Source organism: Vipera berus (assembly GCF_964194415.1).
Source record: "Vipera berus genome assembly, chromosome: 2".
NCBI lineage: Eukaryota > Metazoa > Chordata > Lepidosauria > Squamata > Viperidae > Vipera > Vipera berus.
The window spans coordinates 32412110-32428254 of record NC_138203.1 but is presented as its reverse complement, the minus strand read 5'-3'; the positions used below and the strand labels follow the sequence as shown (position 1 = coordinate 32428254).

General features: G+C 33.1%; 1 protein-coding gene across 3 annotated transcripts in view; it reads right to left on the bottom strand.

The window, feature by feature from the left end:
* AP3B1 (adaptor related protein complex 3 subunit beta 1) overlaps positions 1-16145 on the bottom strand; it is a 165507-nt gene that overhangs the window by 67642 nt on the left and 81720 nt on the right. For all 3 annotated transcript variants that reach the window (XR_014025209.1, XM_081318391.1, XM_081318392.1), the window contains exons 15-20: positions 15217-15393; positions 12134-12320; positions 11063-11193; positions 10190-10325; positions 7858-8008; positions 5314-5461 (exon numbers count right to left, since the gene is read on the bottom strand). Coding sequence is in view for 2 of the 3 variants with exons in the window: in XM_081318391.1 (XP_081174517.1) it covers positions 5314-5461; positions 7858-8008; positions 10190-10325; positions 11063-11193; positions 12134-12320; positions 15217-15393 (930 nt within the window). In the remaining variant the exon portion in view is untranslated. The remainder of the gene's footprint in view (positions 1-5313; positions 5462-7857; positions 8009-10189; positions 10326-11062; positions 11194-12133; positions 12321-15216; positions 15394-16145) is intronic.

The following is a 16145-nucleotide window of genomic DNA, read 5'->3' as shown; positions in this document are numbered from 1 at the left end:
ACAGAATACCAATGGATGGGTCTGCTCATTTGGGGCTATATCCTTGTCCAGTAGCACCATAAAGCCCCTAAAGCTCCCATCTGGAGCTGAGTTAGCTCTTCTGCAGACTTTTGATCTGTGCTTTAAAATGAGCTAGCAGGTAGCTGAATGTACAAAATGCTTTATAATCTATTACTGACTCTCCAATTCTTCCCAACTCTTATTTTATTTTTACAAATAGAAACGGTGGCTACGGCATTCTAAATTTGCTAAGCTTATTCATTATTTTTAAAATTTAAAAAAAAAATTAAACCCAACTCACTTACCAATGCTGACGTTCTCCATTTACAAGAAGTTTAAGTGAAATTGAACTTAGAACACTAATATCTCTGATCTCTCTTTAAAATTACAATCCAAATAGACATATAAAATAAACATGTTTCCCCCTTAGAGAAGAGAATGCAGTCCATAGCTGAATGCTAAACAAAGAAGTTAAGCCATATCCCATCAAACATTTCTCTATTTTCAATTCATCTTGATAATAGAGACAGAACCTGGGTAAATGCATATAGGAGCTGAAGCAGGAGATTTCTCTTGCTCAATGCATAATTCATGTGCTCCGCCTGCAAAGTGTGTAAAATGAGAATTTCACACCACAGCATGAGGCATGGAACTGTAGAGAAGAGGCAGATGAAATCATATTTTTCAGTGCGCATTCTGCTTCTTATCCTTCCAATATTTATACAAAACCACCATTGACAAACCAAATGCACTGACTGATCACCTACTGTTTCCATTGTGTTAGCAGTTGAAAAGAGATCAGGCAGAAAGACAATTTGTTTTTATATTTTTTTTAAACAGTGAACCAGATTTTTAACAGTTCACTGACTATACCAGTGTATAGGAGGCCAACAGTAATGCAGAGACTCTTATTTACCCATGCATTATATTTAAATCTGAAATTCTGTTTTAAAAGTATGTGATTATACATTTCTGTGTTTTAATTTTTCCCCCAAATACTTTTAAAGGATTTTATCTTTATATAAACAGCTAATTTAAAAGTTATATTTTTACAGCACCAAACTAAAGGCAGTGTACTATAATTATCAGGGGAAAATTAACTTCTCTTTTGTAACTATTACAACTATATTACAAATAATGCCATCCTCTAAATAGACAAATATGTCCACCTCAAATTTATTTCATTATGCATCCACAAAGAATTCCATAATACCTATCCTCTTTAAAATGTGTTTTAAAAATAGTTGTATTTTGCTCTAAAATGTATTTTAAAAATGTACTGTACTTGAATATTTATAAAAAAGATGAACACTGGGAGTTAACAATCATGATTTTTTTAAAAAAATAAGAGCTTTAGTCCACAGTTTCCTTGCAATCACTATTCTCTCTAAGTAGATGGTGTTCCAAATTGCATTTATAACAAGGAATTCTATTTTTTTATTTCCAGAAAATAATTTTCATATTCACATGATAAAAAGCACATTTGGTATAGATATTTTGATATAGATTCCAACATTCGCAAGTTTCTAAAATCTCAATATTATTTACATTAAGTCATATTAAGTTGTGAATCACTCTCAGGAAAAAAAAAGCATATGGGAATGCATGCTAATGCCACTGCAGATTTCAGCCAGTCTGTTTGCACAGACCAAACATTCAGTAAACCAATACTGAATGTATTTTGGGTTTAAACAAGCAAGAACTTTTGAAATATTTTTTGCAAGCAGTTTTATGATTAGTCCATAGGGTACTTTTTCCTCATGCAGGGAGTATTTTCCACATAGAAACCCTGAATTAGGGTGGTGTGAGAAAATAGAAACTAAAAGAAGCAACATATATTTTTCCTCCACATGTGCTAATACTAGTGATCACCAATGAGCCAATTAAAGCTTTCCCATTGCTGACATCACCTGTAGGATTTGGGAAGCCTGATAGCAACCAGATTATCAGGATGAATTGCCTGGTAAGGAGGAACCATATTAGAAGTAGCCCAAATATCTTCAAAATATGCAGATGAGCTGACCAAGATCAGGCGAAGCAAAGGACCACAGAAAAATGAACTACCAGGAAGTAGTTAAGCCTCTTTCATTCAGACACAGTGGGATAAGATATAAGTTTGTAATGTAACCATGTTTACTGAAGCCCTGAACAGGGTTCAGTTATGGGTTTCTTATGTACTCTTTACTTGTCATTTAGAGGAGATTAAGGAATGAATGAGGGGGGGAAAAGGGAGAAACATAAATAAGCAAAGTGTTTCATTGAATTATGTAAATCAAGCTTTTCCAGTTCACCTTAAGGAACTTTTTAAAAATGTCCCTTGATGTGAAAGTGATAATCACTATAAATAGATGAAGTGATATATTTTCTCTTCAGTTAGGCATTAGCTTGTCCATTTATAAAGAACAGGTAAAAGTAAAGAGCATTACTGCTGTAATTATTGCTTTCCTTAATATAAAACCATCACTATAACTAATTTCTTTATTGGCTTTTTACCCCATCTTTTTATCAGCTTGCTAATCATGGCATATTACAATAGTAACAAGGACATAAAATGTAGAACAAACAATATGCTCAAGTCTTCTCTACAAGATGTTCCAACTCCTCTCTGTTGTTGCCTCTACTGCCAAATCGGCCATGCCATTCTCTTCTCCAGTTCTATTATATAGCTCTTTGGGCATAAGAAAAAAATTGGATATGATGGAAATCAATTGTAAAGGTGAAAAGTCAAAGCTGTGAATGATTATGCCCTAAGGAAGTCTCTTTACGATGTTGCCTCTGATGTTCCTCAGTGCTCCCAGTTTCAAAAATGATGTTTGTCTTTGATATATGTGAACCTATGCTCCAAAACCTCTATTTTACTATCTCATTCTTTCTCCACCACTAAGTCCTTAGTTATAAAGACAGACCCGTTTATTTACTGCCTTCTGTGGCATTTTTTTTATAGTGGAGACCTGAATATCCAATCAAATATATACTAGAATTTAGACCTCTCCAGCAGTTTTCACTTTCATGAAGGGAAGGGAAAAAATCAATAAGGTATAGTGAAATTAGAAATTAAATGTGCTTGTTTTTTAGATTCATTTCTCAATAAGGGGGAGAACATGAAGGGCAGCTACAGCTATAGGAAAATAGAAAAAGGAAGGCATAACAAACTATTACATGAAAGGATAAGAAGAATCAAGAGAAAAAAGAGAAATAAAAGAGGAAGATGTAGCAGTAAATTTAATACAAAATTAATATACAGTGTTTGAGATTTGCTATTCAGACTATTTATTTGCAATACTGATGAACTGCTCCTTGAAAAAAAACCTAGCCAGTGAAGACTAAATTGGAAAGGGTATAAGATCAGCCCTTCAAAGTAGAGCAGGTAAGGGAACAAGACTCCATAAATACAAGCATTCTAATAATTGATATAGTATATAATAACAGATTCTTGGAAGCTGAATAGCATTTCTCCTTCACTCCCTGTTATACCAAACAGTCAGGGCAGAGCAATTTTACTTTATTCTTTCTCATGCTTCCTTGTTTTCCTGGATCAAATTCATGTTTTGCTGATGGCCTTCGTGTACCTTCACACCTCTGTATTTCTCCTTAGGCAAGCACAGATTCCTCACCACTAGTATACAGCATAGCTTTTCAGGTGCCATACAAACCTATACAGTATGTGCAATTTGCTTTACTCCTACCTGTTCTTTATACAGTAAATGGACAAGCTAATGTCTAACTGAAGAGAAAATATATTTCTTCATCTATTTATAGTGATAACTCTCACTTTCACATCAAGGGACAAAAGCGTGAAACTGTTGCAAAATGGAATACACCTTTTTTCATGAAACATGAAATCTCATTATCATGAGATTTTAGAATACCTCAGAATGCAAGATTGGGACAGCTACTGATCAGACACTTTGGAAAACTATGGCCAGCCACAGCAGTCAATACTTGTTTGATCAAGCAACAGTTTGGCAGTTCTGTATGATTACCTATTAGATATAATTATCGGTGGATTGCCATATCTTTTATACTGATTATCTCTCACTGTAGAATCAGTAATTTGGGGAAAAATGTTTGATAACATTCTGTAGTACAGAAATAAAACTTTTGAGTCAGACTGCAAGGTGCCTTTATAATATTTGTTCTTGCCAACCATGACGGCAGATGTCTTATTTTTAACTGGTCATAAAATACAACCTTCAGTATTTCAGAGTCAGCCACAGATGAGCTTTTATAAGCATGATTGCAGCGCTTGTCATTTGACAGCAATTAAGGCTGCCACAACCTTCTAAGACAACAACTATGATTTTTTGGTCCACTGATATATGCATGTACCATACACTTCAGTATATTATAAAGTAATAAACTTTAACTGTAGTCTGTACTTTTCTTCTATATATTTATATTCAGCAGATATCTGCACATTTTGTCTTGCTTCTGAAGGCAATGATTACCCTGATTGCCTTTTTCTATGTAAGATGAGAAGACAAACTCAGGAGTCAACCCATACTAAGGTTTGATGGCATTGAAATCAGCAAGAGATTCTTGCAGGTTCCATATGTTTGAAATTAAATACCCAGATTGTTTTATGGGGAAAAATCAGAAAATGTGCAACAAAATTTGCAGATAATCTGGAATTTTCATACCTTTAACCTTAATGTTTTCAGTCAAAAGTATTCATGGGTTGAAAATGAGCTTCTCAGGGTAGTATGCAAGTATACTATATCCTATATAACTAATGCTATTATTTAACATATTGCTATGAAGTGACTTTGATAGACTGCCCAGAGCATATTCATACTGATGAGAGTAAGCAATAGTAATTAAGTGTTTAAAACTATGATGCAGGGGCAATTTATAGTGTACCTTTCAACTGAATTTTCAGTTTTATTTTATTTATTTTTGAAATTTATAAATGATGTATGACAAACTAAGTCCCTTAGAATAATGTGCATCAATAGTAACCTGACTGATCATAACCAATAATACAAATGTAAAAAAAATATTTTAATCTTTTAATCTTAATTGTGTTTATATTTTTGTGCTTTATAACATACATGATATGTATATACAACATACATAATAAAATAGATACGTCCCATTAGATCATTCTACAATGGTTGGTTATTAGCAACCAACAGCCTTCTTTAAAAAAAATCATCTGTTTATTTTCATTAACTTTAAAATAATGCTTTTGCAAAGGAGTTCCAATCCAGACAAAAGATGACACACATTTTTAAGACATCTTACACACACTTACAGAAACAATTGACAATATAATTCCAAGATATGCATCTAAACAATATATTCAAGACATACCTTAGGAGGCAGAGGATCTAAATTATTCTCAGAATCACTTTCTGAGGTATAATCTGAAGAACTTTCCTCAGCTGAGCCAGATTCTGATTTGGGAGAACACCACTCTTTCTGAGAATTCATTTTATTTTTTTCGGTACTTTTAGAATCTCTAATATAAAATACAGAATTAAAACAATTATATGTAAAATATTATGTAGCCTTGACAGAAATTATTTTCAGCAGCATTTCCCAGAAATTGTATATTAGTGTAGACATAATGTAAAATGTTATTATATAATAATTAATATTATGCTCAATTAATTGTTAACAATTGATAATACCAATTATAATATCCATAATATTACAATTATAAATATTTATAATAAGCATCGCTTGCTACAAACAGCATGCTCAAAACACAACTCAGGTATAAGGAGGTATTCTTGCCTCATGTTGTTTGCCCAGGTACCACATATCTCTATATTCTTTTTGTATTCTGGCATACTGCACTTATAATTTGCAAAAACTACATAAAGTGAGCATCCTGTTCCTATTTTCATGCAAGCTGAAACTAGGAGTAATCACAATTTGCCTAATTCAAACATCCTCACAAACTATGAGTATCATAGATTTGGTATGGAGAAATAATTCTGGCACACAAGACACTCATAAGGCATTTCAGAAATTAAATAAAATACATGGGTCCAAATCATATATACAATCAAAATATATAAATTGTATATAATTTGGATGTATATATTATATATTTCTATTATCTTTTTAAATGTTTATTATTCTACAAGCTGCCCAGAATTGCTATAACAATGAGATGAGTGGCAATGAATTTAATAAAAAATAAATATATATATTTGAAATAAATGGATCTAAATCACATACGTAATGCTTACTACATTTCAGTACATTAATTGTATCATACAATATATTTGATTACTAGACAAAAGCTAAATATGGTCATAATCATAAATATATATGTATTTCAGATAAGATTTTGGAGAAAATATATAATATTATATGATGAACCATAATAATAAACCATAAGTTATTAAAGTTACACTTTTAACTTGATATTTTTAATTTTATTTATTGTATCTCCAATAAATTTACATAATATATATATAAATATTATTAATACATTTTAAATATTACATTTGTATGTAGCCCATCACCCAATGACAATGGGTGTCCCTGATCATAACCAATAATGTAAAAAGGTTTAATCTTGATAAAAGCATTCAAGAAGAAAAATCAATACAAAAACACAAAAAACAGCACAAGAAAGAATGATGGCAATACTAATTATACACTATTACATTATAATATTCACTTATGAAAATATTAACATGCAACCAGTAAATTTTTCAAAAAAATAAAACCGCAATATTCTATCTATCAATATTCTATTTGAGCAATTTTCCATACCTTTCTGTTCTCTACCTCTGCCTTCATGAGATAGTTTTAATTCCAAATATGATTCATCAAAACCTCAGTATTCATTTAGTGAAATGAAATACTTTTAACAAAAATCCAATTTCTAATTTGAAGCTATGATTTTTCAGGACAATCTTATTTTATTACTTACCGTAGTTTTTTTACAGGCAAATCTTTATTTATCTTACCGTTTAAGAGTTTCACGTGTTAATCTAATGAAAATTTTTTACTGGTAACTAGCTTTTTAACTTTGCAATGATGAAAAGCCTGTATTAATTTAACCTACAGATTTCATTTGTTCTGAACAGGAAAAACAATATAAATCACTTTTAAAATCATTAAATCCTGACTTAAATTAATAAAGTCATAATTAGGGCATTATGCTGTGTTTGTTATGGAAGTGGCAGGGCGAGCTGCTTTAATTACTGTCTGTAATAAAAGGAGCACAGTGCATACTGAGCCACAATCAGCTCTGTCAGCCACGACTGAGCTGAGCTGCAAACTCATCAATGCATTGGCGGCAGGCTACAGAGTAAAAGGGCCATCATGTCCACCGAGGCCACTTGCTGACAGAAGTGGAAGAAACAGATTCAGACAATCCAAGGTATTAGCCCCAATTACTTAAATTCTTAATGGCATTTTAATACACATTAACTCTATTAGTAACAGGCAATCTTTAAAAGACCTTTCCCTTAAGCAGCTTCTGACCGTTTCCCTTCACAGCCCTTGCCTCCAATATCTGAACCATAATCCTTTTAATATAACATTATTTAGGGAAAAATCAATTGCCTTAGTTACCTAATGGCAAGATATAGAACAGTTTAATTTTATCCTTCACAAAATTACTATATAAGGTAACTAGGTGTTTCACAAAGTGACAGGCTAACTGTACAGCCTCCCAAGGTTATGTTAATATAGACTGCTCATCTAAATATACAACAAAAGATTTTTTAAAAAAAAAGATTTGCTCAACTTACATGTAACTATATCATCTGAAATTGCAGAAATGGGTAATATTTTTTTCCAAAGTGAATGTCACTATCAGGGTAGCGAAATATAAAAAGCTGTGTTAATTTCAACATTGTGATTTAGTATTATAAACTAGTACACAGATACCTTTCTGAAACTGTTGTTCTTTTCCTTGTAATTCCTCTTTCAGCCTTTGGTTTCCTATCATTCTTATCTTCAGTAGAAGAACTTGAGCTACTTTCCATGCTGGTATCTCCTTGCTCTTCTTCCTTTCCTTCCTCAGAATCAGATTCATTTTCTAGTTGGATGCATGAACAATTCAGGTGAGTAGCTTCCAATACTGCCTTCCAATTATGTTTAAGCATTCTTATGCAATCTTATCATAAACAATGACATCAAAATGTTGCTTTCATAGCTTTCAAACACTGTATTTTTAAAATCTATGCTTAGTTTTTGGCCATGTTTGCAGGATGACGGGAAAGGAATGAAATCAGACATGACCTACATGTCCTCTATCCTTACTTTCCTGCTCTAATGTCATCTTCAGAACTTAAGTATTTAATCTATTCTTGCATACATATCCAGTGATGACAATTTAATCAGAAATTTAAACAAGTTATTCAGTTTCTAATCGGCTGGAAAGTGTTTCTAATATTTAACTTGAAGGTACGCTTTCCAGTTTCAGTCCACTGCTTTTCTAGTCATTATCCTTAATAATCTTTGGCAATTTTTCTCTTGTTTCCCAGTGTTCAGAGGACTAGCCCCACAGGATTTGAAAAATGTGTCCTTTCTATATTTATACATGTGTGCCTATATTTACACACTTGTATTTCAATAATTCCATTAAATGAAAATATTAGATGGGAGGACCCAGTGCAGATATAACATTGTAGATATAATTGGAATGAAGATGTGAGAAAAAGAAAATGAAAGCATTTGGACATATTAGTAACAAACCATTATTTCAATTTATCTCTATCTTAAATTCATGACTCTGACTGGCAATACAAATTGAAATAACAAATATTTTATTATTGAGGCAAGTAGACATAGCACATTAGCAATAATTAGTATCTAAAACATATCTTATTATGTAAATAGTATTCTGAAAGTAAGAAATATTGAAATAAATATGTACCCTGACAACGTATCCTTTTTTACTGTCTATGTATATCAGGCTACAGATTCAGAGATTAATCTTTTTTTTTTTAATTTAATTTTTATACCGCCCTTCTCCCGAAGGACTCAGGGCGGTGTACAGGGCAATACAATAAAATACAATATATAAAAATTAAAAGAAATATTAAATACAGTAGCCCAATTAAATAAATTAATACAAAATGTTAAAATACCCCTAAACCCATCAGACCAGGCCGGCTTGTTCAAATAAATATGTTTTTAGGTCACGTCAGAAGGAGGGGAGGTCGGGAGCCATCCGGAGCTCCACCGGTAAACGGTTCCAAAGGTCTGGCGCTCCCGCAGAGAATGCCCTCCCCCTGGGGGCCGCCAGTCAACACTCTTTGACCGACGGCACCCTAAGGAGGCCCTCTCTGTGGGAGCGCACTGGACGAAGGGAAGTTGATGCCGGCTGCAGATGCTCCCGTAAGTAACCCGGACCCATGCCATTTAGGGCTTTATAGGTCGTAACCAGGGCTTTATAGGTCGTAACTTCAAAATTCAGAGCTTTGATTTCATAATTGCTATTGGTTTTGGTTAGTTTTTCTTTTTCCGTTTTAAAGGAGACCCAAAACCTAGGATTCCAGCATCATAATGTGAAAATGGAACTGCAGAGATTTGAGATCATTTAAAATTTATGTAGATGCCACTTTCTACTTTAAAAAAAATGTTAAAGTGGCTTATAGAGTACCTGTAATCAAATTGCCTAAAAAAGTATCTCTATGTATAATTATACAGAAGCAATAATTTTATTTACTTTTGAATACATGAAATAAAGGTGTGAATTAAATAAACAAAAAAGTGTAAAAATGTTGGGTGTATTTATATGTCTTACTGCCTATTATACCAGTTGATACAACTACTACTATTACCTATAAACTGAATCATTCCCCTGTAATATAACTGGATGATATGCAGTGGTATTGCTACTGTTAGAGTACTGGGTGTAGGTTCAAAGCTCAACATCACCAAGCCTACCCCCTTCTTTTTCTTAAAAAGGCCCTTCCCTTCCCTTGTTCTGTTCCCCCACAGTATATAGCTGCAATGGCCCATTTTTGTTTTTTAAAAGATTTAAGCTGCTGCTTTAATTGGCAGCTTCATCTACTAGAAGGCTTCTATGAAGCTCTATACGATAGCAAAGGTAAGAAAGAAATGGCATCAGTATCTAGTAAAGTAATGAGAAAATGAATTGTATGCAGAAGAAGAAATTGGAAAGGAGGAGAAAGAAAGTGCCCTGGGAGAGAAGAAATGAGGAGGACAAAATCTGGGAGTAGACTGAGGCAGAGCCTGCAGGAGAACATACCACTCTCACTACTGCTAGAAGAATCGTCACTTTCCTCATTAGTGTCCTCTTCCTCCTCTTCTTCGTCAGACTCAGGATAAAATTTTTCAGTGGTTTCTTTTATTGCCTTTCCTTGTAGATAAGTCTGTTCTTTTGACTGTTTATATAAATGGACAGGTTTATACAACTGAAGTAGAAATATTTACTTATCCACATTTTACAACTCTCTTTTTGATCCTGGTACATGTACATACATACATACACACATACATACACACACATACATACATACACACACACACACGGAGAGAGAGAGAGAGAGAGAGAGAGAGAGAGAGAGAGAGAGAGAGAGAGAGAGAGAGAGAGAGAGAGAGAGAGAGAAGTGAACAAAATACTATTTTGGATTTGATAATATTAAAACAACAATAACAACGGCAGTAATGATAATGCAACATATATTCTTTTCTACATTCCTACTCCCAGAATCAGTTTTGTTTTGTTTTGTTTTGATGAACTGAGGGAAGACACCAAACACAACTTTTTAGGATGTGCAGTGAATGACATTTATCAGAAACAGTTGCAATTATCTAGGAATAGCCATTATGGTTTATTAATCTGAAACCACCTTACCAATCAAATTGAGAAAGCTGAATTGGTTGGAGTAATTAACCATGAGCAAGTGAAGTTGAAAAAAAATGTAAGATATGAAACAGAACATACTGAACATCAGCAGAATAATGCAAAGAATTTCAAAATAATTACAAAATAAGGCTTCTGTTCCAAATAATTATGTTTATTAAAATACACTTGAAACCTGAAAAAAATATACCGTAGATAGATTTAAAGTTCCTTGTTTCCAAAAGTATAAAATGTCATTTTGAAAAGTCAACATACCAATCCAACTTCTTCTACATTTCTCACTGACGGGTCAGGTGCAATTTCTGGCCAATTAGACAATTCCAGATAGCCAGAGGCTTTCATGTTCAGACTATAAGACAAAGTACCAAGTTGGAAGTGCTCCCTATCTATTTGAGGGTGGGGAAGGAAAGATGAAAAATATACAGATAAGCTCTGTATCATAAAGAGCAATCTTAATCAGGACTAAAGGTAATTGGTATTACATTACTTCAAATGTCATGGAATAAATATAAACAAGAAGCTCTTCATAGGTCAAAAAACTGATTCCAGTCCATAGATTACAATAATCTCCCCCATAATGGTCAATAAAAAAGCTAATCAGTCAGTGTATTTAAAGGTGTTGATCTGAAATGTAGCTTCTCTAAAAATTACTTTACTGTGAATATTAAGAATGACAGCACAGTTAAATAAACCATATACATGTCTTGGCAAAAACACATCCAGAATGTTAAGTGTTTTTCAGAAGGAGTGCTGCTTTCAGGACTTAAAGTAGGATTAATATAGCAAAGTATGTGAAAATGTAGAAAGCAGATAATGAACATAACAAAATTAGTAATTACAAATCTGATTTTTAAGATTAGTTAGATAGCAATGGAGAAAGTACCACATGGCGTCCTTCTCTATGCAACAATTTAAAAGAATAACATCAGTAATCCTAATACACCAAAAAAATGAATATGGGACTCTAGTTTCATGTTGCTCAATCAGAAGTATAATGAATACTCTCCAAAGTGAAGTTAGATATCTTAAGCTACTAAAAATATTTTCTAAACAGATTGCACTTAACACAATTATGATTTTTTTCCAGAAACGTATACCATATATGAAAACAAACATATAAATCATATCTGATTTCTGTTTTTTAGTTACATTTCACACTAGCAAACAATGTACAATTCTGACAGCTTTCTTAAATACTGAAAGCTGAAATTATATTGTTTATATGCTATTTTTTAAGCTCACCACTTGGTTATTTAAATATATAGAAATAGATAAAACAGATGCATGTCTCTATCTAACATTAGATAGAAAATGTAGCTGGCATACCTTTAAAAGGTGACTCAAATAGTGGGGCAGGCTTTTGTACCAGGAATATTTTTTTGGCATATTTGTTTAAAGCTCCACTCTTGTCGTTTGGAACAATAAGCTGCCTAATAAATCTTGTTCGGTCTCTGATGTCGTAGCTTTGATCATACTTGCCGAGGTTTAATATGTACTGGGTAAGCAATTTTGTCTGTGAAAAACAGGACAAGAAGAAAATACAAGTTATTTATGATTATTGATAACTCTGGATAAACATATTTAAAAAGGTAATAAAAATGAATGGTTATGTCAAACAAATGTTGTTCCGTAGGGAATATGCATTTCAAAAGCAGTAAATGGAATTTTGAAGCCAAAGCACATGTCCTCTTCTGCGTAGGGGAGGTGAATGCTGAGTACTGAGAAGCAGCCATGTGCTAGATTATTAAACTGCTGAAGTGGAAAGAAAGGCATCATTAAAAAAATAATCATATATGGCAAACCCGCTGAAGGGCCTACGTGAGAATAATGAATGTGGAAATACAACTAAAAACATGGCACTCAAAACTTAATCGGAAAAATATGCAGGACATCAAAACATCAGAGGGTATTAGGAGGCTGGCAAACTGCTTCTGCTGAGGTGTGTTTTATGAAGAGATACTGTCCCTGGCACAAGCCATCTCTGCACTCTGACTGCACTCAGTTACTTTACTCTGAATTATGACCCATTAAAGCAGACACATGAATCACTGAACTGGATTACTGCAAATTATTTGCAGTGCATTTAGCTGTTACTTTTTCATAAAAGCAAGCTGCTGATGCCCTCTAAAAACCAGGATAAAAGACTTCTTCCATTTTTCCTCTCACAGCTTAAAGCCTCGTGTAATATTGGTCATTTATATACGTAAAAGCAAATTATATTACTTCAACTTTTTACAGCACAACCAGATTCTTTAATTTCATGTAGAAATATTAATTACTAAAATTATTCAATGAATACTCTTTAATTTTTGCATAATAAAACAATTGGAAATGCACAAATAGTTTGCATAAATTGTATTTTTGGTTTGGCAGATATCTACAAAATACAATATAACAATATAAAAATACTACATCATTTAAACACAAAATATAGAAAGTATTATATTTATTCTGCTTGTGATAAGCTATGTACATTACCTGATCTGTACATCTTTTCAACAGTCACACCTCTGCATGACACAGAATTATATTCTGATGAATAAATGTATTATTTCTCAAAAAAGAAATTAGGAAAGCACATTTATATGAATGGATAACTTTCATATAATGTATTTATTTATTGTTTTGGTACTCTGTAATTATTCCTGAAATGTTACATTTTAAGCAGTACACTTAAACAAATATAATAGATAATAATTTCCCCAGTTGAGATTGATTGGTTTTAACAACCAAATAATATAAAAAGAGACCAATGGGGATATTATTAGCTGTTAGCTGTTACGGAATCCTAATATTTAACATTCATATTATTTGTAATTTCAGTGCTTCTTAGTACTGGAATACCAACAATCAAGTCTACTACGTCTGCTCTGACTGCCAGTTCCACTGATGTCACACTGAACTGGGAGCCATTTTTAAATTTCTGAATAGCACAATTTCTGTTGTGCTCTAAATAGAGCACAACAATGATGAAAACAGTCTTGAATGCATTTGGGTCAATATAAAAGGGAGGAAAAATGATATTGCCATAGGTGTATGCTATAGGCCGCCCAACCAAACAGAGGAAATAGAAAGATCTTGGAAATAATTAAGAAATTATCTCCCTGTAAATGTCCCTTTCCTGCACAGGGGAAAATATGGTGCTAGTTAGGACAAATGAAATAAAGAAGAAACATCCCCCTGTCTAATTACCTTCCAAAGGGCTTGAGAAATAATAATTTCTGTCAGTTCAGTCATAAAAACGTTTAGAAGGCTAAGGAATGCTGATAAAGCTGGGAGAAGATATTACGAACTAAGCAAAGATTTTGGGAACCAAGAACAGTTGAAGAGTCAGTCATAGAATGCCTTATTTGTTGATTCAATGGACCACTGTTTTTGTAACTCCACTCCCATCACCTCAGAGAAGTTGTATCTGACCTTAATATCACATAAAATACTATTATATCCAATTATATTCTACCAACTGTATATACTAGTTTGCATACATCTAGATACAGGAACGGTCTTTTAGCTATCTCTGGTACTGTCATAAATAATCTGTGCTTCAACAGAAATTGTGTGATTTTTTTTTATTTGAAAAGTGCCCTTAGAAAAATTTGTGAGAGGCTTCTCCTATAATTATGTGTCAGCAATGGAATATCCAGAAAAACAGAGGTGGTGCCAAGCACTTCTGCACTAAGTATCATGCATTCTTCCACTAAGGTATAAATTGGTAATGTGTATGGCTCCCTGCCTAACCAGGGTTTGAACTTTGTCAATATCCTCACTGTATATGCATACATGAAACTCTGTCAGAACATGCCAAAAACCAGTGCAAATTACTCTTTTTACTGATGTCTTCCTTTCTGAAAACCTGTCCAACAGAAGTAAAAAAAAATGTTCCCTCTTGAGTCATTGAGGATGTGCTGGATCCTCTTGACTGTTGTTTGTTCCCTCTTAAGACCTTGAGGATATACTGGGTCCTCTGACTATTGTTCATTCCAACCTTCTAAACCACAGTATTAGATGTGAACCATCATCAAAACCCACACAAGTGAAAGGATTTTGGTTATTTGGTAATATTTGGCACTTAAATAGAAATTTATCCAATGCTTTGAGACATTTGCAGAAATTTGTCTCAGGAAAGATTCAGTTTTAAACTCATGGATTTCAGTTTTGAAATACACTTATCAAGATAGGACTAAATACAAAGCAAGATTTTTGCTTTTGGTTATATGCTTCTGAATATTAAAGTGGTCACTGTGGACTTTAATTTTTTGATTTCCAAAGTCCAAAAGAAAAACATAACATTCTACTTTTATGAATGGCTGTTCCATTCATTCAATGTTCTATTCAGTCAAATTTAATGAACTATTTACATACAGTAGTTATGTTTGTGATTTCAAACATCAATGGTATTTTAATCTTACCTGTTTTGAGTTGGTTAAATACAATTTTGCGCCAAGATTTAAAATTTGCAGTTTTACAAGATCATCTTCCACAGTGAAGCTCTTGGCCATTTTTCTTAGAACATCAGGGGCTATTTTTGGAACTCGTTCACAGTATTCTCCGGTAAGCCAAAGAATGCTGGCTCTTGCAACAGGAACCTTAGGCAATAAATCAATTAAAATAACAATTTATAACCTTATTAAATGCCTTTTTGAAATTGCTTCTCTAATCATACACTAGTAACAACTTAAGATAACTTAACAGACACTGTCTACATATTTTAACCTTTTGAGTTTACCAAATGATTATTTACAGCCAGCTGTGATTCTTTTTCCTAAGGAGCTTTCCAAGCAGTTAGAGATTAAGTAATTGAAATTGCTGGTGAGATTAGTCATTTATCTTAAAGCAGGCTTCTATACCACTTTAGAAGAAAATAGTTCCGATACCCACATTAAAACAACTTTCTTTAAATGATGGATCAGAAAATGTTTTGCGATAATTTCATTGGCTTCTGGCAATGTACATTTCCAGTGTTTCTTAAAGTGATGGGAGTGGGGAAAAAATTAATTTCAAAAAGGAGTAAAGTTAAGCAAAGAACTCCCTATTTTCATTGTATTCTTAACCATTTGGATCAAGTCAATTTAAATAGTATACTCATTTAAATACTGCCATCTGCACATAACCCAATCTTAATGCCCTTTGTGTGTTTTGGACTTGTTCCAGGAAAGCCACAGTAGATGCTTGTAAATTAAGCTTATAATACCCCATGAAAAGGAACACTGAGGACCATGCTGCTTTCAACTCGCCACAGGACAATTCAGTGCCAATTGATCAACAGGCTGCTGGGACTCCAGCCTTGAAGATGTCTAACTTGAGAAGGTTCAAACCTAAAGCAAGACAAGGTCCACTG